At 30.6% G+C, this 25,484-nt stretch overlaps 1 protein-coding gene across 4 annotated transcripts in view; it reads right to left on the bottom strand.

Moving 5' to 3' along the window:
- Nucleotides 1-25,484, bottom strand: part of LOC111427141 (Mitogen-activated protein kinase kinase kinase 13 wallenda) — a 56,989-nt gene that overhangs the window by 18,966 nt on the left and 12,539 nt on the right. For 2 of the 4 annotated variants that reach the window (XM_023062144.2, XM_023062136.2), the window contains exons 1-2: nt 24,022-24,375; nt 19,586-19,744 (exon numbers count right to left, since the gene is read on the bottom strand). In XM_023062144.2, the coding sequence (XP_022917912.1) occupies nt 19,586-19,744; nt 24,022-24,191 (329 nt within the window). In that variant the 5' untranslated portion in view covers nt 24,192-24,375. Of the gene's footprint in view, nt 1-4,193; nt 4,567-19,585; nt 19,745-24,021; nt 24,376-25,484 lie in introns of those variants that run through there. The other 2 variants (XM_023062158.2, XM_023062151.2) reach the window with 2 other exon arrangements.

Here is a 25,484-nt window from a genome sequence, read left to right on the forward strand (position 1 = left end):
GTAATTGGCCTAGAAAAAAGATGCCTTTATGTGTATAATTAAATGTAAAATTATGAATCCAAGAGGTTCAAGAGTTCTATAGTTCTGAACAATTTTGAACCTTTCTGCGCTTACATATTGCATATTACATGTATGTATGTGCAGAAATGTTCAGAACTTTAACCAAAATAAGCCATGTCTCTTTAATGCTTTGGTACTATAAATTTCTAATTATCACGGATCATACCACAAGCCACAATGTTGATTGTAACCCTTTTATAAAGATAAATATCCTGACAAGATACATTTTAGGGCAACTCTCAACCTCTAATACCTTGTTGTCCTCATGGTTCTTACTCAAAACATGCTAAGAAGTTCTATTGAAAAATTATATTGAAGACAGAGAGCAAGACGATTCTTTTACCACAACGAAGTTAGATATTTCTTATACGTGGAGCAACCAGTGAGTTATTAGCTCAACCAGCTAATAAACCGGTCAACATTATCACGTTTCTAACTTAATACATCACATTCCTCGAAAGCCTTGCAATTTTTATTTTAACACCACAGTAAGTGGATTAGAAACTTTATCCAAAATTGCTCGACCTAACCCATATGCCTAAATAACGCAATGACACCCTAAAGAATACAAAGTGTCTATTAGTCCATTTTTATATGTCTATTAATCGTAATCGTATACATTAATCCGTTAACCGGAACTAGCACATAACCTTTAACACATATGGAACCATTAAAAAAAACTTCCACGTAATAGTTACCGTCCCTAATGAACTTGTTAAAGTTTCCTGTATCAGGCTGCTACTTAATACATATAACATCAAGAAAAGAAATAATAGATCGTAATACCAAAGAGAATTCTCACAAGTTGAATGGTGAGAATATCTTATATTGTTTATTATCTTTGTGGCTGGTTTTTATAATTACTTTTGGGAACAATTTTATACATTTGTTAAATAAAATATTATAACATGAATTTCTTTTTAAATTATTTACATAATCTTCGGGTTTTATATCTTCTATACAAGTGTTTTTTCCACATAATTCAATAAATTGTTCCCACAATTTTTTATTGTTTATATCTATCATAAAAATCACAATGCAACAACTATTTGAATAAAAAATCACTTATTACAACCACCGCAGATCTCTACATAACAATGCATACAATTTCAATACACAATTTATTATTACTGCAGCAGTTTCGACTAAAGTCGTAAAGCCTCAAAAATTCGTGCAAAAATGTGTAGTTGTAAAAATTTATAATTTTATTATTTCTCAAATCGATGTTCAGTATATTTTGTGTAAAATAATAATTTCCCGTGACGCTGAAGAAAGAAAAGCTGGTACGAGTTGAATGAAAAATCAGGCAGAAAGTAAACACAAAGAAGGTTTAACAAACTCTCCATTAACAGACAATCGTGACAACAATGTATCAGCAATAAATCAGTAACAGCATGAATCTGAATCATCGTGATATCCAAATTCAACTGAGCTGTTTTTATTATAACTATTTATGTAACAAAATAAAATGGAGTTTAAACGATACGATGGTATTACCATTATCTTATTGAATGGTAGTAATATAAAATTCTTATCAGGACATAATCAAATGGAATGATAATTCTTATGTAGTGCTGAATAAAATAAAATTACAAAAAAATCATTTGGCAAATAAGGTAGAGAAGTGAAAAAGAATTGTGCAGAAACAAATTTGGTGATTAACTAGAAGACAAAGAACAGAAGCAAATGAATTCATATCTCAAATAAATGGCGAAAAAGCATTACAATACTATTATTTAAAAAAGGTGATATAAAATGTCAGAAAAGTACAGAGGAATAAATTTATTCTGCACCACCCAGAAATTAACCACAACCTTCTTTATGTAGACAAATACCTTAATTAATACCTGCAAATGCCGAATGTACAGGTATTAGGGACTTTTTAAGGCCGCTTCTGTTTAATAACATCGTAATGGATGAAATTGTAAAACAAGCACGCAAACTAAGAGGATATAATATGAAAAATGGACAAGTCAACAACCCATGCTATGTAGACAATGCGGTGCTAGTAGCAGAGAATTAAGATGATCTCCAGAGGTTACTGTATCAGTTTACTAAAGCACCAAAAAAAATGTAACATGTCAAAATTAACTGTAAGAACAAAATCTAAGACTACCTCCAAGGAGTCACTCCACCGATCAGATGCAAGCTTATGGTTCATGATAAAAATCATATACCAGGAATTAACATTTAAATACCTAGACATCGAAATATCTGAATATGGGGTGTTGAGGCGGCAGTAAGAATCAAGCTGCAAGAGCATCAAAGAGAGCGGCGTACCTAAATGACACAATATGGCAAAATAAAGCCTATGTCAGGATCTACTTGTCCAGCAAAAACCAGACCGGAAACATCTAAAACAAAAAAATACAAGAAGCTACAGAAAAAGAAGTGTGAACATCAGCGAAACATACAGGATAGGTATCATCAATAACCGGGTATTAAAGGGAAAGAAAAAATGGAATGAGCACATCGATTGCATGACAAAGGAACGAATTGTGAGAATAATGAGCTACAAATCAGCAGGGAAGACCCAGAAAAACATGGCAACCTTTCCAACGACTAATTATGCCTAAATACAGAAAGAAGGAGAAGAAGAAATACAGAGGTGTATATTACACAGATATTAACAGATATATCTCATTGGGATTTATAAAATTTAAAAATTAATGCAATATTATATGATTAATGGACACAATATAGTGAATAAAGATTCAAGTTACCTACTCTTCAGCAGCTCATTAACGTTGGGGTATAAATTAATGAGATCAGAACAATATTTATGGTTATTTAAGCCATTTTGAATTCATATTTTCATTGTAGATACTCAAGTCAACAAGTTGTAACTACACGATTTTGAATAAAAACAAAATTAGTCAGTAGATTAGTTAGATGTTATTGGCAAAGGATACGTGAAAGTCGTAGTTAATTATTCGATTTGAACCTAAAAGAAAATATACTTTATTTGTCGACTTACTTAGGTCTCAGGGGTGAAGCAAACTTCTTTGAGTTAGATTTGGATAATAAATCAATAATACGAAGTTTATTATAAAGTGTTACATAGGCAGTTATTTCATGTTGGTTACAAAAATATTTTATACATAATCGGAAATTGTTTTTAACAATCTTCAATACTCCTAAAATTTGTTTGATATAATTATCAAACGATGTTGAGAAAATGTTCAAATATCGATATTTAATCAGTTGAGAACGATATCTAGAAAATTCTATGTCTACTTGATCAAGTTCGAGATATTCCAAAAGATTTTCAATACATCAGACGATTTAAGACGAAAATTTGAAATGCATTAAGAACAACTTAAAATAAAATTACGATTTTTAGGAAATTTTAGATTATGTTTAAACATTTGTGAACAATTCCCAAACAGTTTTAAAACCTGTCAGACAAATTTTAATCTCATTCAGACGATTTTAATCTTCCATATACGATTTAAAAATGTTACCGATATTTTTGTCATTATTATAGGATTAAAATAAATATATGTATAAGGGAATTATTAAATGATTTATTATTTTGAACCGATTTTCAGATAATATTTCTGAAAGCGGTTTTAACCACTTACAGAAGTTTTTTGATTATATTCGAACGAAATTTAAGGAAAAATAATTAATTTAGAACAATTTTCATTGAATTTTGTATGATAATTTATTTATTTTTTCCCACAAAAACCTTCCCTATAAACGTAAATTCAATTAAATAAACGAGGAAATAGTAGATAATTAGTACTATGTATATAGCCAATTTCTGATCATTGATGAAAAAAATATGCAAACCAGTTTCATATTTGACGTAACTACAAAATAAAATTCACCGTTAAAAAGAATTCCAGATCTTCATCACTTCTATGTTAGAAGATGTTTTTATTGAGTATATAACAAGATTAACAGTTAATATATTTGATTTATTTTTTATTTTTAGAAAGAAATTTCCATTCCCTAGAATTATAAGATATCCGGAATAAAAAAAAAAGTTCATTAAATAATTAATTAATGTAATCTTTTCTCGAACAAATTGTATAAAGAGACAGCTCGTTCTCCTTTTACTTGAGTACCTACGTACAATTTTTTTTGCTAATACGTCATAAACTTGACAAATAGATAAAAACACAAACCTGTGTCGTTTCGCGCTCGCTTTACTTTCGACGACGAAAATGTCGCAATCCGCCCGGATTTTCTCCCCAACACCCAACGTCACGATCACCATGTTCACCGTATTCAAACCAAGCACGATCACCGAGTTCCTGATGCCCTCCCGCAATTTTTGAACGCGTTTCTCCAATTCGCCGATCAGCATCGTTTTTTCGACCATTTCGACGAAGCCGCGCTGACGAGGACGTGACACCACGCCATAGCAAGCAGTTTTGTTCAACTGAACGCGAACGAATACGAACTCTGAGGCCCCACTTTTTCGGACGTATGTATTTACAACAAACGCAAACGTCGTCGTCGCACATCAATGTTCAAAGGTATATTTTATAAATGTGTGTCTCCACTTAAAAGAGGAGGCAGAAATATAAACGTATCGAGATAAGTTGTTTTCGTCGATAATGAACTTGATAAGTAATAAAAAAAAATTGTCTACGGAAGTATTTAGATCTTAAACAGGAAATTGGTTTGATTACAACAGAAAATTAGTTGTTGAGATGGTTAATAAAAAATTAATATTGAGATAGATAATTTGAAAATTTTAGATTGCGACACCCCGTTGTTTTAAAATTTTAGATGAACATCATATACACACGATTTTCAATTTATAATTATCATTAACTATTTTTTTTTGAGATTACATGTACTAGGTAGCTTACAACTTATCTAAATACACTTGTATGGAGAGTTGCAACTCGATAAAGTACACATTTTTAGTCCTTATTAGTTTGCTCTTTATATGTATAAGCACACATACATGAGGACCTGGATTTATGTTTTTTATAATTGTCATTAAAATTCAATGATACAAATTTGTCCTTAATTATTGAGAAGACCTCAAGTTTCAAAATTGTCAAATGGCAGAAATCATGTAAACTTATTATATCAATTAAATGACTGGATGTATCTGCCTATAATACGCAGGTCAATCATCTAGACAAGACATTGTCTGTCCGGAAAAGCATTCAGAAACCTTAACTATAATGGACGTGTGTCACGTATATAAAAAAAAACGTATAAAGATAAGCCTTTAAAGTTTTGGCAAATGGTTTAAAACACGGACGAGATAAATTCAACACCTTCTAATCTGATGGACGACAATAGTGGATTTGAAATTGCAGAAAAAAATATTTTCAATAAAACAGACTTTACTTTCCTGACTCTCCAGGAAACCCCAAGACGTCATTGGCAGTTTTTGGATATCGTTGGAACCTTTTTGGAACTTAATTAATCTTTGAAAATTCTTAGAAATTTTCTGGAAATCTCAACACATATTTAGGAGTTTCTAGATAACATTAGAAACTTTTTGGAATCTCAAGGTATCATTCGATTTCTTTAAAAACTCTTTAAAAGTGTTTTGAAATTTATGCAAATAAAAAAAGAGAAGATTTAATTAATTAAAGATTTTGAAAATACCCAAAATATCTTCAGACAGGTTTCTAGATATCGGTGAAACCTTTATGGAATTTCTAGATATCCTTGAAATTCTTTAGAAATCCTCCAAAAATGTTTTGGTGGCTTTGCTTATAATTAGTTCTTGAAATTTTCTTGCGAATCTCACGATATCTTCAGAAATTTCTGTATATCGTTGGAAACCATTAAAAATCATTAGATATCTTTGGAAATATTTGAAAGTTCTTTGGAAATGTTTTGACATCTTTAGTGGTCCTTGGATATCGTTGAAACTCGTAGTAATCCCTTGATATTTTAGAAATTCTATAAAAATGCTCTAAAAAGAGTTTTTTACACAAATCCATTGAATTCTCGAAAATTTACTGGAAATCCTAAAAACATCTTTCAAAGTTCCTAAACGTTTTTTAAAATATTTGGAAAAGTTCTGAAAAGACTTAAGAAATCTTTAAAAATTTGTTGAAGCTTTTGAAAATCCTTAAAAGGACTTAGATATGTTTGCTAATCTTTGAAAATCCTCCGATATGTCCGACCATCTTTCGAAATACATGAATACTGTCAAGTAGCTTTCAGTTTTTTTGGTATTTTAAGTTAGGTAAAATTATTATAAAATTTAATAAGCGGATCACCTACCACCAAAACCAACGAAGAAACTTGTCAATTGCCACTTAAAATTAGTGTAAAATGAAATATTTAAAAAGATTATTCCAGTACCTCATAAATGTATGGTGTCCAAATATTTTATTTATCCGCTGTATGCTGCATGAAACCGGTTCTTACATAAATTGGGTTGACCTTGAGTTACCCTAATAATAATAACTAAACAGAAGACACAGGTATGTCCCTACAAAGAACTGACGTGTAGAAGGTTTTAACTAACCAATTTTTAGAAAATTATATAGTTAATTGTTGTAAAAAGACATGAAAAACGACAATTTACTGAAAAATACAAGTTCTCCAACACATTTTTTTGTATCAACTAGACCTTTTCATAGTTTAGTAAGAAACGCCTTTTTGATGTCAACATTCTCAAAAATACATATTATGCTTTTCGTGCTTATGTATGTCGACAATTAGAATATCCTCTTCCTGCTGTAAGTGTTGTTTGGGGATATGGTCGCAATAAATGTTTTTAAATTTAATGTTTGAGGAGTTCAACACTTCTTCATCTGGAGGAACATCACATATAGCTACAAAACATAACACCCATCCATATTTAGATCTGTCATCTCCATACTCTTTTCTGCTTAATTCAATTTTTTTAATTGGTAACATACTAAAGGAGGTGAGATGCTACTCGATACAGTGTTATGATAAAGGTTTACCAGTTACATGTTTACTAAAGAGATTTAAGTATCTGAAATTTTTCTGCTTCTAAACCTGCACGTTTAACTTAAATTTTCTGTTTACAGTTTTCTGTTTTCTGTTTTATTTAGACTTCAATTCATAGCAATACAATCTAATCGATAAAGAGGTTTCACAAACTGTCTGCCGTATTCTGTTATCATTTATTTCTAATGATCAAATATACTATCTGTTCAAAAGCTATTTATTTGATGATAGCCAGTAGTCAAGAACGTTTGAAATGAAAAATTATGTTGGTACTTATGGGAAAACGGTAGAGCGATGTGAATAATTCCTACAATGTTATAGTTGTATTATATACAAGGTAAATGATAACAAAATTGATAAAAATGTATTAATTATTTATTTCTTATGACTTTGTCGACTTTACAACAGATGTTGGTGTAGATTCAAAAGTGACAAAAATCGGTAGAATAGTGCTATATATACACTCTAATAACTAATTGTATGACTAAATGAACTAATTATTATTCGCTAATTCTCACCACATAACCTTTTCACAATATATGAAATATCTGACATATTGTATGATTCTATTTTGTCCGCAAGCTCAATTCTAGAACAATAATCAAATATTACAGTGGTTGTATGAATACGTCGACGTGAAATTAAACTAAAGTTAGATGAAAAGACGCATCCCTTACCACTTAATACCCAATTGATAACCATATTCTGTCAGAAACCCAGAGTTTGTCAAAGAATACAACCTCAATATGAGTGGAGTGGAGAAACTAGATGTCTTGGTAACTTTTTATAAAACACCTATAAGATCTAGAAAGTAGAGCTTGAAGCTATTCACACATGCCTTTTTGGAATTAAAAGAACTCTTGTGTAGAGAATCGAGTACAAGCTGCAAAGCTAAATATTGCAAAGGTATTATATGATACTATATAGATGAATCATTAATTCTGACCGGTAATAGACAAAAGAAAAGAGACAGGCCATCAAACACTCTAAACTCCCTTTGAACTCTTACACCTTCTAGTGTATGATCTTTAATACACACAAACAACATCGTCAGGGTGTATCTTCACTTGCAGCACTATATTTGGACACACCTTTATATTAACAAAATTCAGAAGTTTGTTTCGACAATATTGGGTATCTTCCTAAATTCGATAAAAATCAAGCACATTCGCAAATACGCTGTGCAAATATCTTAAATTTACTAGAAAAAACTGATATTAAGTGAGTGAGGTTTAGGTATACACATTTTAAAATATTACAAAAATGGACGAAAGATTTTGCGAGTGAAGCATTGGTCTGAGGAACTCACAAAAGATGTAAGAAAGAAGAGGAAGCAACCAACATTTACCAAAACGAAGTCAAAGTGTCGACAAAAGTATAACACAGGCGTTGGTAGCTGGAATAAACTAACAGGAAAAATGACTAACAAATTAACAGAGATATCTCCACAACTACTGGACCGATCGTGAACAAGTTTTGCTGCACACAATAATCTAGTACTTATTAAGTGGTTTTTTTTATCATAAGTTCTGAACAATTTTGAGACGAAAAAGCCTATTTTATTTCAATAATTGCCGTGACCCGAAAAAAGTTTAAATTCCGGCTTGTTAAGTGCTAGTTTTATTTATCTACTTAAAGGAACAAATATATCTTTTTGGTTTTATTAAAAAATTGCAGAGGTCTGTCTGGTACCGCAAACGTTGTCAACAAAAACACGTAACAGAAATTTATAATTTTGTTACCTTTTGAAATGTTGTCATGCTTTAAAATGTATTTCAGGGTTATTCAATAAAATTAGGTCTTACTCAAAAAATATTTTACTACAATCATATTCATTCTTGATTCACATTGCTTACAAAAACAGGACCACCATAGAATGTTATAGAAATATAACTTTTATGGAGTCTAACCTTTACAAGAATTATAGAGCAACATCTTTTCTCGGAATATTTACTCAGAAATCGTCTCAAATACCATGACATTAACATGCATGTGTATAAATCTTCATTCATCAACAAGGTTTACAAACCAATCAATCGGCGGTTATTTCTTGTTCTTTTACACAAGCATATACACACAAATGATGTTGTTTGCTTCAAAACGAAAGAACATTGAAGAACTCGCCGAAAGAAATATACCAAAATTATGTTATGATTAACGAGTGATTTGAAATATTAATTTTAAACTAAATTTATTATCACTTTCGGTTACACGATTTGATTAAATTAATTAATGTAATCAATTTAAATTTTTTATGTACTACTTTGTAGTAATATATTAATTCAAAAACTCGATGAACTTGGAACTCGAATTTATAAAAATTAAATATCAATAACACAAATCAAATTGTACATCGTAAAAATACAAAGTGTTTAAAAACATTATCAAGATATTTCCATTTTTAGATCATTTATATTCCTTAATACTCGTTTGAATTACTTTTAATTTTGTATGTTTCTCAACCGGTTCGTAAATACAGCTATTATTCATTTTGATAATAACATCAAAACGGTATTTCTACTTTTTGAACGATATCGCAACAACAGTTCGGGTATGGGGTTCGAATGAGAACCGTTTGTATTGAAAAATAGCTGTATTTTCGAACCTATTGACGTATAAACTAAATGGAAAGTAGTACAAACGAGATTGTCATCAAAACGAATTTATGATACAGTATGAATATCTCAATACGTTCTCTAGATACGATGTTTTAAAATTACATCAAATCTATAACAATCAAATTTGAAAAGATCAGTTAAAGAATTATAACAACGAAGTTAATGGGAAATAAGAAATTATTTATAGCATATTCAATCTTCATTAAATTTGCTCTAATTTGCTTTCTATGTCATCACGATATCCCAATTGGTTCTTAACATACGATGTTTAATAACAATGAAATATGCAAAGATGAGTTTAAAATATCTTAAACGAAGTTTATGGAAAATAAGAAATTATTTACAGATCTTTCAATCTTCATTAAATTTGCTTTAAATTACTTTTTATTTCATCATGATATCTCAATTTGATCTTGAGATACGATTTTTTTTAAATCTATTCTTCAAACCAACAACATCCAAATAGGTAGTGTTGGGTTTAAAAAATCATTACAACGAAGTTTATGGGAAATAAGAAATTATTTCTAGCATATTCAGTCTTCATTAAATTTGTTCTAAATTGCTTACTATGTCATCATGATATCTCAATTCGTTCTTTAGATACGATTTTTTAAAATTACATACCTCAAATCTATAACAATCAAATATGCAAAGATGAGTTTAAAAGATCATAAAAACGAAGTTTACGGGAAATAAGAAATTCTTTATGGCGATCTTCATTAAATTTGCTTTAAATTACTTTTTATTTCATCATGATATCTCAATTCGATATTGAGATACAATTTTTTTTAAATCAATTCCTCAAACCTATAACATTCAAATATACGGGGTTGAGTTTAAAAAATCATAACAAGAAAGTTTATGCAACATAAGAAATTATTTATGGTACATTTAATTTTCATTAATTTGCATTAAAATAGTTTTTAGTTCATCATAATATCTCAATTCGTTCTTAAGATGTGATTTTTTAAATTTCCATTCTTGAAATTTTATGTATAACAACCTAACATGCAGAACTGTTTATGGAAGATAATAACTGATTTATCGTCTATTTAATTTTCACTTGACTAATTTGTTAATTTATAAGTTCCAAGACTTCCAAGCTCACACAGAGTTTCATAGCAGAATCTATCTATTTCAAACAAATATAATTAATCCAAGTGTTATTGAGATCCTCTATCCATCTTCTAAAACTACGTCTGTTTCGAATATAGCAATTCTTCACATCCCGTACATTTCCTTCTCTCGCGCCATCCTCCACTCCATCCTCCCATTTTATCCTTGACCTTCCTCTCAAATATGTTGTAATATTGGATGTAATATTAGAAATATGTTGTATTATTAAACAATATCTTTAAAGTAGACAGATTCATTTTGCAAATATTTTTTAATCACTTAATTCCTTAAATACTATAATATTTCCATAGAAACTTCTATTCATACATCTATTACCCGTTAGTTCTAAATATTTTTTCTGTCGTGCACCTGTTTGTATAACAACGAGTTTTGCTACGTTCTCATATCTCATTGGGTTGTCACGACATATGACGTATTTGCGGGCACGTGATGTTTTACCTTCTAACATTTTTGTATAAATGCAATAGATATTTTTAAAAGTTATTTGTAGTACGGGAAGTTATTTTTTATGCGTTTAAAAGTAAAACGAATAGAGGTAGACGGATTGCGAAGGAAATGTTTTCTTACACAACAAATTGTATGCAGATAGGGAACATGTCAAGGATTTATAAAAATCCCAAGCGTCTTATTATAAAAAAGCAACGAGATCGTGATGTCTGGTTTGAAGAAATACGTGAGGAAAATTTATAAACAATTTTTTTTAAACAGAAGCGATTATAATTTTATTTTTTTTGTAGTTTAAGCAACTTATAAAAAGTTAAAAAGTATATAAATTAATTATTAAAGTGTAGCCATATAATAGATGTATGAAGATGTAGAATTGATGTTAATTTTAAATGTGGTATTGTGTGATCCTTTCGGAAACATATCGTAACTAAAAACAATTCGGGATTTTTAATTACAGTTGGAACAATAGGAAATTCAATGTCTCAAGGTTAAATTTAACCGGTTGTTTGTGACAAAATTATCAAGATAAGGGTGTCAATTTACGTTGAAATTCTAATGTCTTTTACATTAAATGCACGTACACAGAAAAGTATAGATCAGATATAATTGATGTTTTAATTAATTTAGAAATTATACTTTTTTAAATTATAGTTAAAAATTATACTGTGTGATTTCTCTAAAACTTCCGTTAGGGCCAGAATTTTAATCCTAATTACTTCCAAAAACTTGTATACAAAATAAGCATGCTCGATAAAATTAGAATTTTTAGGATTCCTTAACTCGAAAGATTTTGATATATGAGTTTACTTTGACAGACTATTTTTGAATAACTAACAATCCTCAATGTTGTTTAAAATACAACTTAAAGTTTCCTTTCTTAAACCACATCATTTTTTCTTTTTTAAACGTTTGTATTCCTTGAATTATACAAAAAAAAAACATTGAGCCACGTCTACACAACGGACGAGTGAGGAAATATTCCCACACTTTGGTAGACAATTACCCACCGGATGTAAGAATTGTTCGTGGCTAACATCACCTCGTGGCCGGCTTTCCGTGAACACCTCCGCCAGAAAGATATCTTCGCCCATATAATGCCCTTTAATTGTGGCAAGGAAATAAATAAACCACACCGACAACTTCACTCCTCCAACACTTTACAAAGGTGTACTTTTTGTTTTGTCGCTTTTAAATACAATGGGTTGAAATTCTTGCAATTATGATCATTATCATAATAAATAATGTTTCTTTTTCACTGTAATCATCCATTTTTCTTCAACTTTTTAACATAAAACAGTTTTTACAATTCATATTGCAAGTTATTTATCAAAAACGTGATCAAAAAGGTATTATTTTGGATTTTGTAGAAAAACCTCGTTATGATCTATATTTAAACTAGTTTCATTCAGTGTAAATCACAAGCGCCAAACAATCATGATTCGAATATTTTGGATCACTTTGTATTCTATACAACTGCAACATTAATCTTTTTCAATTACAATGGGTGACTTTATCCAATACGTCCAAAACTTATTTTACGATTTAAATAGACTTGATAGCATTTTTTGTCAGTATAGACGAGTCTGGAATTACCTGCGTTAGTTAGAGAATCAAATTCAGATATGTATCCTCCTACCAACAAGACAAAAAACTTTGTCGTAAGGGCAGTAACTAGTTACTATCCCGAGAATCCAAAATGTAACCATAATAAAACCACTTTATGAGCTGTTAGCCAAAATAGTCACATAGAAATACATAATAGAAATCCTAACTAGTAACCTAGTTAAAATACCAAGAAACAACATGCATTACAAACTATTGTTGCATTAATGGTTTCATGCATATCCACGTAAAGTCATCGCAATTGTTGATAATATCCATCTGTCCACAAAACTTAATGATTTCAAGTCTCATAATGTCAAAAATTTGCGTAACATAATACAGATGAACTCCAAAAAGACTCTAATGTTATCTAGTGTAGAGTTGTTTGAATATGTAACAAATCACCCATTCAATCACCCTACCAATAATATAAGATGTGGTGTTTACAAAAAATTTACAAAAGATAACATTACCTCCTTGAGCATGGAAATTAATGTGAATAGTATAGGAAAAGTGTTGTCTTAGTCTACCGATAAGACTGTTCTAAACTAATAGCCTGAACAACCTAAGGTTACTAAAGTTAATCAACCATCGCTATCATCAAACAACTTAGAGAAGATAATTCGTAAGTTCATCAAAGTTGTACTCTGGAAAGCTAACAGCTAGATGATATATTCACAGGAACACAAATTATTCGTAACCGAATAATGACAGATAAACACTTCTTGAAAACGTCAAACTGCTCGTGTTATATATTATATATGTTACCGGCAATCTGTATAGTGCGGTATTCTATACAATACCCAGGCAATTTATAGAATACCTAAAGCGTTTAGGTAATATATGAAATATTATTAATTTTATACTTTGCCTAGGTATTCTATAAAATACCGAATGCGAAGCCGGCAATGTGTGTAAAATGCGAGAACAGAGAAGGAGAAAGATATGACAGAAGGCTATGGTTCTAAAGTTGTTTGCCCATTATGCTTAAAAACGCTGTAGCTGTATAGAACCGCATCAGTTCCAAAGATATTTAATAGAGCTAGCTCAGAGAATGCTTAACACTTCTGAACAAAAATTTCCCCATGTGCCGTTGGGTACCACTGTAAGAATCCTTGTTCCGGAAGTCGACAGAGGTCGTGGCGATGCTCGCAATATACTAGCTAAAAAACGGATGACGAACTAAATAAAATAGGAACAAAGCAAGGTGTGTAAATAATTTGTATTTAAGACAGCAATTTAGAGTTTATCAAGAAACGACGCTCCATACAATTGCGAATCTGCAATATATGGGGACATGTCAGGGATTTATTAAATGTACTTGCAAAAACACTGTGATACTAAAAAGTGTTCATGTCTGAAAAGTAAGATTTTATGCACTTTAAAATGTCACAATAGTTCCTCATGTAAGAATAAATAAAAATATATTTTTTTGCTTACTGAATTTTGAGAGGCCAGTAGATCAACGTCTTGAGAATTATTTTGTTTCCTAAGTGTTTAATACTTATTACTTGATTTTGTACAATAACTTATAGATTATAATAGTATATTATTCAACAAGCGTATAATAGTGGCTGTTACCCACGAAGATGAAGTTGCAATCTGTTGTAATCTGAGTGGGTAACATCCATTATACGCAAGTTGAATACTATATTTTATCTACAACTATTTAATTTTTAAAAAAATAATCTAAAAAAGGAAAGAAAATAAACTTGATAGACATTTCAAACATAACCTCAATATAAGAAAGCTGTCATTTCTGTTCATATTTTATTTTTTGATTAGTAGGCTGTGTCAGAACTGTGGAATAATGGCTTCATTATTCAACACTTTGTCAGTCATGAGTAATGCGTGTCATTACCCGTCAAAAATCAAATATATAACGAATAGATAATTCAATAGTTGTAAATAAAAAAGAATACTATACTTTATCTACAACTATTTAATTTTGAAAAAAATAATCTAAAAAAGGAAAGAAAATAAACTTGATAGACATTTCAAACATAACCTCAATATAAGAAAGCTGTCATTTCTGTTAATATTTTATTTTTTGATTAGTAGGCTGTGTCAGAACTGTGGAATAATGGCTTCATTATTCAACACTTTGTCAGTCATGAGTAATGCGTGTCATTACCCGTCAAAAATCAAATATATAACGAATAGATAATTCAATAGTTGTAAATAAAAAAGTTTATTATGAATAACAATTGATAAATACAGACCAAAATCTATTTATTTTACACATTGCCGGTCGACCAACGGTAATCCCTAAGAATTGTGTACAATACCTAGGTAAAGTATCTAAGGGATAATAATCTTCATAATATTTCATACATTGCCTAGACACCCCAGGTATTTTATACATTACCTAGGCATTATATAGAGTACCTGAATTATACAGATTGACGGTAACATATACACTGCATCCCTAAAGCAGAGTTCAAGAAGGTACTACAATAATTGTAAAAATAATATCAAACATAATAAAACAGAAAAACTCTCTGAACTAAATGTTTAAGTTACATATATAAATGTAGATGACTGATATGATCCGCAATCTTTCGCTAGAAGACACCAATAGACTGCTGGCTTAGAGAAACCCCTCGACATTACCGACTTTTGCGTGATGAGGGGAATATAACAATATGCAATTCTTTTGATTTTTTTTCTCCGACTGTATACAATTCTTCTATAATTCTTACAATCCTTTCGTCTCAAATCTTGAAGCATCCATCATAAACATAGCTTGGGTTATGCATCGAAAAAGTTGCATGAGTTGTACCTCAGACGCTATTATACACAGATGCTTATAAAAATAAGTCATTGCCGTATTATTTAGAAATCCTAGCAAACTCATCTGTAGCAACTACTACTTAAGGCAAATTAATAAATCTAAAAACCAACGGAACACGAAACATCCGATTAAAATGCAGAACTGAAAATGGCCAAGAAAACTCTGCATTCTCTTGCCCACGCGTTTATCAAACATTTCAAAAACACACAAGAAAAATTTATTGTATTGAAGAAGCAAATAAATTCTAAAAGACTTTTAGTACAATTTTAAGTCTGGCTATCGGGGAAGCTCCTAGTTAAGTTTTCAAAAGAGCAAGTACTGAAATAATTACGAAACAAAGTAATTATGGTCATCTAAGATTTTTATCTTTCGTCCCAAATATTTCCATCCGCAGTGGGATGTTGCTAGGGTAAAAATGATAACTAAACTTTAAGTCTACTAGGAAGTAAGATGTTTAAAATGTTGTTGAGCAAACATTAACCATATATCTACAACTTTATATTAAACCAACAATTAGGGTTCAAACTAAAAATTAATTATTGAACAAGTGGAAACTCTACAATGAAAGTAAGTAGTTGTTTGTCAAACTAAAAAATAATTTAACCACTAATATTTTATACTATTGTAACCATACTTGGAAGAGAAGTTTTTTATCCCACATTGAAGGGCTTGCTCCCTAGTCTTCACTTTGTGCGACTGGCAGTCTCACAGCGTATTGGTGCTGACTTTACTCTGTGTGGTACTCTATTTTAAACTACTGTAGCATAAGTGATAAATAATATGGAAACGATATCGTTATCTTAGCCTCACACATGGACCCCCAAGATGCCTTTAAATTGCCTTCCATTGCGTCCAAAATCACAAATACAAAGTGCATGAAAAGATAAAATGTTTCCAAGCCATACAAAACATCCTTTTACAATAAAACCTGAATGTATATTGTACGATAACGTGTATTTTCACTAAATGTGTCGAGTGAATGTTCACTCACCAACCCCCTGATATCTATTTTACAATTAAAAATAGGACAATAAAATAAAGAATACTAAAATCGCAAAAACCAGCGGTTTTCAAGTAAACCTGCAAAGAACTTGTGTTTCAGCAATTTGCGGCTTCTTTAAACCTAATCAGTTTGGCCAGATAAACAATTGTAGTTACTATGAATTTACTTAACTTTGAGGTTATTATGTATTTCTCGTCTACCATTTGTTAACTGTTGAAACATAGAAATGTTTTTTTTAATTTAAATTAGGAAGTCATGCTAACAGAGGAAACGTTGATATGATAAAAAGTTTCAGACGCTTGTAACGACGACGAGCTTTTGCAAAAAGAGTGATTTCTGAACTGCCGCCCTTTAGATCACAAAATAATTCAAAATGTAGAAATACACGCTGTGGTGGTATTTTCAAAAACTTACATAGCAACAGGAAAAATGTTTTAGCCAGATGTTGAGAATAATCCTACCACTAGCACATGTTTGTTGATAAAAACTATGTGTCACCCCCAATCCTCTGCTCAGAGATGTCTTCGAAGATATAACTTGTGTCCATATCGCAGCCTCAAATACTGCATTTCGGAGATGATCTATGGAAAGTAAATTTTTGCACATAGGCATTACACGAATTCGCCACAATCCTTTATTTATTCATGTTTTGTTTCCATCGTAATCATCATTATTAGAATTACGTTATTCTGAATGTTTGGATTGGAACTTGATGAGCTCAGCTCATTGGTCCTTATTTTCTGGGAATGACTAAACTTACAACAATTTTTGCTAAAAACTTTGCCAAGTTGCTTACAGGACATTTCTTTACAACAGTGTGCAACAATATTTTTTTAACACATGGACCAATACCGTAACCACCCTGAACTACCGACATAACTTTAATAATTTTTCTGACTGTGGGGATACATTAAAAAGAGGTGTTATGTATGTCATATTTTCGGACAAAAATAAAAATCAAAAATAAAGAGATCAAGGGAATAAGCATAGAAAACAAATTTACTAACATTGGAAAAAGGAATATATTAGTTCCAATATAATATAAATGAAAGCTCATAAGAAAGGAAATACTTAGAGAGAAATTGTATATTATAGACAGAATATAGATATTGATTAATTATGGACAGATTTGATTAAATGGCTAACAAAATAATATAGACATCACATTCAAACACTGGAAAGAAAAATCTGTTTGTACGCAATTTGGGCGAGGATAGTTTTCCTATGAAGGCAACATAAATTATTTATTTATAGAAGTAAACTATTTTGGAACAAACAGAGACATGTAACTAATATGATTGAATAAACAATAGATATCGATTATCACTACTTCAAAAGCTGACACGTTATCAATACTATACCAGGAAATTTAAATACGAGCCCTTTCGTCGGCATTTAGCTGACCTTAAATTCCGAGACTGAATACATTCTAGCTCTATAAAGCTTTCTTGTAGTTTTTCATGAAACTACAAAAATCGGTTTAGAGACAATAAAATTAAAAGCATTTTCCTGTCAAATCACGTGATCAAACTCAAAAATTCATTAAATGTTAGAACAAACGTAATTTAAGTGTGGTAAAATGTTATTGTCGTACACTTGCATGCTTTATTTGTGTAAAGGATTTGTGGTTAATGTAAGTGTTATCAAAACAAATCAATATTTCATTTTGATTTTCTGTTGTATAATATTGTTTATCTTTCATGCTGCTAAAAATATTCAGTTAATGAAGTTATGCGATTTAAGAAATTTCGAGTTCGACTTGATAGCGATAAACAGAGCATTTATTTGTAATCAGCACGCAAAAGTAAGCGTAAAAATACTGATCCTTTTTCTACAGCTGTATGTAAATCTCAACAATCTTATAGAAATAAAAATTTATTATGTTAAAACGACTATTTAGTTTATTCCAAATAACAACAAATTTTTTTCTGCTATAAAACAATGAATTAACCAGAATTACTGGTATTACGGTTATATGATAAATTACACATTTTTTTTTCAGATTTCCACATTAAATAACATATTTTTCTTTAGTATTTTAAAAAAGGAAAGATTTATAAAAGGGAATTCGATAAATGAAGTCAAGGAGAGCGACTCTAGTAGAAATAAAAAAAAAATCAGGAGTAAACACCAATTTACCAGATCCCTCTTCACATCAGTTCGCGCAATTACGACAATTATCCTTCTAGAGATTTTCAGATTGCGACGGACTCCTTACTGCGTGTGTAATAAATTGAAATTGCCTCAATCCAACGGATTTATATGATAATTACGCGTACGTCCTGGGAAAATATTTTTTTTCTTTATTTTTTGAACGAACAATACTCCATTCGACATTCTATAAGTAAGACGTATGTTAACATTGTTGACACACGTGGTGTAGAAGTTTATTTATAACTATTCGATTTTAAGTTGTGAAATTATTATTGCTTCATTGCAACGTAACGTAAACATAATAATTTATGTATAAACGAAAAAAAAACGAGATAGGAATTTTTTAGCGTTAAATAAATGAAATCTTTAAAAAATATATCTTTTAATCAGTCCAACTATTTGAATTGGGGCTGATAATATCATGGTTTTTGATAAGATAATAATTTTGGAATGCAATTTTATCCGGATAAACAACAATGGCGTAATCAAATCATATAACTGTGATGACTAAAAACATAAATTCGGGTATTTTTTAAAATTTATTGCAACTCAATTTTAAGATAAAAAAAAGTGATTTAAAAACGAACAAGGTATTAACATAGAAAAACCATTTCAAACAAAACAGGTTATATTTCTTAGAAAATCTACCTGCTCTAAAGGTTAGAGGGGCTAAAGTCCGAAACGTCCGAAAGAGTATAATTATTTATCTATCCAAAAACCTAAAAACTACCTGGTGCCTTCCCACTAAATCTATTGTGTGCACTCAAGCTTTACAAAAATACGGTTGTTGGACAAAGTATGCAAGAAAACGGTGGACGAACTTGTACGGTATAAATACAAAAGAAGCGAAAAATAACACACCTGTTATCGAAGTTGTCGCCGACGTTAGGCATTGAAACCGTAAGGTAGTAGTCGTCCCTATTTTCTTCCTGATCTTCGCAAGGGCGAGCCGGTGCAGTGTAGGGAGGCGGAGGAGGGTGGGACCCTCGCTCCAATGTATTCTCTGGGGTGTGCATGCCTCTGTAAAGAAAAAAATATTTGAGATAAAGTTGAAAGAAAATGTAGAGATTTGTTTAAGAATTTACACAACGTTATTCAAACTACGGTTGTTTTTATAATGACAATGATTAGGCGTCTCGTAGCATAGAGCTAGGGACTCTGTAGTTAGTAGTCAGACTTATACGTTAAACTTCAGGGTATTTACTTACAAGTTTTCATTTAGTTATATAAATTATATCGTTAAAATATGTAAAGACAAACGATCTCCCAAGTGGCACTAACACGTTCTAACACGTACTGCACGGAGCAGTGCCGAATACCAAACTTTTCATGGGTCAGCATTTTAATCGTATCGTTTCATTACGGTATTAATAAACTAGCTATATCTGTACGACCTATCTATATAGGTATATGATACGCACAACATGCTTCAAGTCAAAAAGTTATTTACATTGTTTAGTCTCTCCTTGTATGTTTGTTTGTACAAAGACTACTTTTTTGTTGTTTGCCTCTAACGATTGTGGCATCAAAACATCTAACCTAATATAAATAAATATATGTGCAACATAACAGTAAATGTTTAACTGTGGGTGTAGTAAAATTCATTGGTCGCAGAAAATCGAAAGTTCTTTGCAAACTTGAACATACAAAAAGGGTCAGAATAAGTGAATATAAGCAAGTTATTTGGTCCTAATAAAAGATTTTGATAACTCTTTTATCAGTCAATACGTTCCATGGATGAAACTGCTGCTCTAAATAATTAATAAGTATTAAGAGAGTATTCTTATGTCATGCTTTAAAAAAATTAGTTTTCTCGTTCAAATTTGAAAGTATTTACAATGTCATAGCACATAGAAAAGAGCGACACCGACGCAGTTGCCTAATATAGTGTTGGAAAGTATGTATATTGCATGTAAAAAACACATGTATGGGTATTTAACAGCACAAAAAAGAATTTCACTCTGTGGTTACTAAAAAGTGACTTCCAGATGACTTGATAACGAAAATGCAGAAAAAAAGAATTCTTATGCAAACTGCATACAATATACTTATATTAGTGTATACTACAATATATACTTATAATTGCTCTATATGCAAAGCAAAGCTGGCTAAGTAAAGAAAAATATTAATAACTTAGGAAACACCAAATCAGTATAAAAAATTAATGTTGATTTTTACAACAAATTTTGTTTAGTTCTGATCGGTCAACTTAATCGAGAGTTATGCTTGTTTGTGAGAAAAAACATGTAGTGGACATCCTAACAGGAAATGTGTTGGACTCTAAATCCATTTTCAATAGCGCTCTTCTAAACTTGGGAAAAAAGCACCAAACAATTAAGTCTTCGTGATGTGATGACACACAGAAGTCTGACGTACCTTACCTAGGAATGTTATTGTCACTAGATATTCAAATCTTTGGGAAATATTATATTACATCAACCAAATGTACAAAGTAGAACTCTCATATTGGAGTGGGTGAAGATGAAATACATATCGAAAAAAGAACTGATCTAAACAAAGTTTTTTTCTCCGGATTTGTTCATAAATCTTCATATCCATATATCTATATATGAGATCCATCATTTATCAAAAATGTTTTTGACGTCGCACGTAGATGCGCAACGCGTATAAACTTTGCAATTCCAGGATTGTAATTTGTACAAAAGAAAAGAAAAATAATGTCAGATTATGAGTTATTTCCAACAAATAGATCTCTGTTTATCCATGTCTCTTCCTTCAGTTCTCTCATCGGCATTACTCCATCAACACCAATTCCTCCATGGTCTTCCTTTCTTTTTTTTCCTTTTGGTGTCCAGTGCAGTTTTTTTGGTAGTCGGTCTTGACCTATTCTTTGTACATTTCCGTACCATCTAAGTTGGGCAGTTCTTATGTCATCTATAATGTCATGAGTTTGTTATAATTCCTTATGTCTTCGTTTGAGTTGTACAGAATATATTCTGTGTTTGTGTTCTTTTGTTGCTTTCATATCCTACAGATTTTTTTCAGTTCCTAATCTCTCCTTCGATATTTTTACGTCAAGGTATTTGTATGACCTGTAATGTTTGATGTTTTGTTTGTCCGATATAGGCAGGTCTTGTTATTCTTCTCTAACACATATGTATCCAGTTTTTTTTCAAGATAACCTCTAAGCCCCATTTATTATACTTTTCAATTAGTTTGCGTGTCACAACTTGATTGTCAGCAACTGCTAAGGTGTTAAAGTACTATTCATTCGTATGTTAATTGTTTAGCATTTTCGTTTCCATCTTAGTAGTGCGCTTTCTAAATAAATTTTAAATAGTGCTATTGCTATCAACAACTTTTTTCACCTTTTATTACTGAAATCCCAGCTATTAAGGTATTTCCTATTTCTATTTGTGCATCAACAAATAGTAAAAGCATTTTCTGATTATATGTTGATTTCTTTTCTATGAATTGAGTTAATGTAAACAGATGGGCAATACTGCTTCCATTATACTGTACTCCAATGTAGTCTTCAATTCTGTTTTTCAGTATTCTTCCATATATTCTGCTGATGGTTCCTTTCGCATTTCTTTTTATCCCATTTCTTGTGGATTGGTGATATTTATATGACAAATATCTTTGTGAAACGAAGATTTCAGCACTGAATAAAACATATCAATGTCTGCGTAAATTTATCACTGTTAAGGTCATAAACACTAAAAATTGTTTCTAAAATAATATAAAATCTTTCAATAATAATTAAATTTATTTTCGTGATTTCTGCTAACTTTTGGCAATTGTTGTTGAACCTCCTTTTTTTATGTTTCTGTTATAACTTGCAAGCTATCGGAAGTAAACATTCAAAATTTTTTATCCAATTGCGAAACACAAATATAAGATATTCCTAACATTCATTTTTCATCTTTCATTTCAATAACATGTTTGCGTCGATTTTGTACTTGTTATGGAATTACATATTTTGCCGTCAATCATCGTGAATAACAGATGATGGTCTACCTGTATTATTAATCCATTTACTATAATTATTATTGGTTCTCATTTTTTAATTGGATTATTAATATAAGTACAGACTTACTGAATGAGAAATCATTCAATGTTCAGTCAGTGTTTTGTTATGACAATACGAGTTTTATGGGTTAAAATCGCAAATAAACAATAATTGTCGCATTTTCTAAATATTTTGTTGATGCAACATTTTTCATACCTTAAACAAATGTTTCGTAGTGTAGTCCTTGTAAAAAGGACTTGTAGTTTCACATAACAGTGTACTACTCCCTACATAATTGAACATCCATTTTGGCTAACGGTTCATCTCCTGGTAATATTTGTAAGTCATTTCTTGTTTGAATTACTTTTTAAATGGCAGATCTTAATTCTTTCTGTTCTTTTCTGTAATTACATTCTATTAGTTAATCAGCTAAGACTTTCTGAATGTATTCTATTCAAGAATTTATTGCTGCAACACTAATAAGAGATGCAGACAATCGAAGAATTACAAAAATGATGTTAGTCTTATTGCTGCAACTCATTTCATCAAAGGATCATTCATTAGATTTAAAGTACCTATATAATGTATATTTTACTATCCATCTAGTAATTGTCCAATAAGGTAACAAAGACTGTTAAATATCACAAAGTCCTAATTTCAAGAAAAGTAATATGACGAGTAATTCGAGGATATTCGGGTGGATGCCCTGGTTGACACAAGAAGGAACATCTCATATATAAGATAAATTCAAAGTTGGTTATATAAGATACACCTAACTTATACTTATTGACAACCTCATTGTTGTATATCTTAAAAATTGTTCTTAACTGTGGAGTTTATTTAGTTGTCCACCTAAATACCTAAGTAAATAGCTAAACGGGCTATTTAAATACGAAATACCTAAATGGCCACTAGAATCAATCTCTTTGGTTATTTTGTACAATACACTAATAAACAACATCTTTGTTAACACATTTCTACTAAAACTTGTTATAATTAGATTAGTTATTTTAAATTATTAAAAATTCGAAAAGAAATAATAAATATAATTTTATTGTATTTTGTCCTTGTAACGCAAAACATTTTCACTATCACATATCGTCCAGTTGATGTAAACTTAGGTAAACAATATAATTTAACTGTTATTGATATTCAAACAACTCGAGTCCAAACAGTGAAAAACACGAAGCCGATAATCTTATCGATGCAGTTATTCGATTTCACACACAATTGCCTTCTACACCATCCTCAGCTGTGTATACAAATTGCGATAAGAAATTTTAGCAAGATATACACAAAATAATAAGACGTCAATAAAACAAACCTATAAACAAACATTTCCTGTTCCTGCGTAAAAACTAATTTCCACTGGCAAAACACGCACAAAAAGAACATTTTGTTAAACTTATATTTTCTTCTAAAAAACTTCGTTACGTAAAAATAAATTTTATAAAGCCATCCCTTCCAGGTGGCGAACAACAAACAATCCCACATTTTTCTTTATTTTTTTTACATTTGTGTTATTTCAATAACGGTACCGGTACAACAAAAACATTTTAAGTACAACATCGCGACACACGATGTTTTCACTGCACTGTTTCACAGTTTGAAAAAGTAAATGAAATTGTGTATATATCGACTGAAATACGTGCAACTGACTGCACAATTAGAACGTTCAAACCGCACTGTGGTATTAAGGAAAATATCGAGAAAAAGGCAATAATATAATCGTCACTAGTCACATTACGGACGATAACGTTTACGTTCGAACGTTTTATCAATTTTTGAAATAACTAGTAGGTGTTTTGAAAAAGTAGATATTTTTAGTGCTTTAATTTTTTTTTACTATGTTTTAAGAACGATTTCTAAATCTTTCCAAATTTAGTTTGAAATTATGAAAATGTAAATGTGTTGAAATTGTTTAAGTAATTTAGATTTTTTATTTTATTTTATCAGAGGAGTTTTTTTATTGAACATGTATAGCTTTTAATACTTTTAAATTGAGCCAATTAAGTCATTTATAAATTAAAAAAAAATACACATTTTGTGACTACTTTATTTCGATAAATTCGAAAATCACCTTATTTTTAAGTATTATGTAATCCATCCTACCTTATTTTTGCATGGGTTCGAAACAATTTTTTAACAATTGTCCCAAAGGCAGAAGTGAGATGAAATTAGTCATCATTCAATAGTTTACTAAGGCCCACTTATACCACCTCTTGATAAATTTATCCGATAGATAAATCCAGCTCTTAGCCAATAAGAGCGCTTAAAACCGCCGTAACCATGGCAACTATCTATCCTCTAGATAGTTTATCAGGAGGATGGTAAAAGTGAGCCTTAGTTGTGGAATTTTAACAATTCTTGGTTGTCTTTTTCGAAAGAACAATTCTTGAATATGCGATAAGTGGGCTTCCATATTTCACACTTTGAAGACAACTTGAAGTGTGAAGATATGATGGTGGAATCATGATGCTTTTTTTTCTGGACGTTTTCTGTAAAGCACTTGATTCAAACAAATTCCGTTTGATCATTCTGTAATTTCGATGTTTATATTGTTTTGAGTGTTTTTAACTGAATCAATTAAGGATAGAGATCGCAGTATGACAAAAAGTACAGGCTACCGAGACGCAGAATATTGGTCAAAATAAGGAAATTCGATATTTTGAAACTTTTAATGAAGAAGCACACTTATATCAGTACTTTTGAATCAAAAAACATGCCAAAGTAAAAAATGCTCAGCAGCGTAATGTTGTCACAATGTTAAAAAACTAACATTAATGT

This window comes from Onthophagus taurus, chromosome 1, assembly GCF_036711975.1.
Source record: "Onthophagus taurus isolate NC chromosome 1, IU_Otau_3.0, whole genome shotgun sequence".
Lineage (NCBI taxonomy): Eukaryota > Metazoa > Arthropoda > Insecta > Coleoptera > Scarabaeidae > Onthophagus > Onthophagus taurus.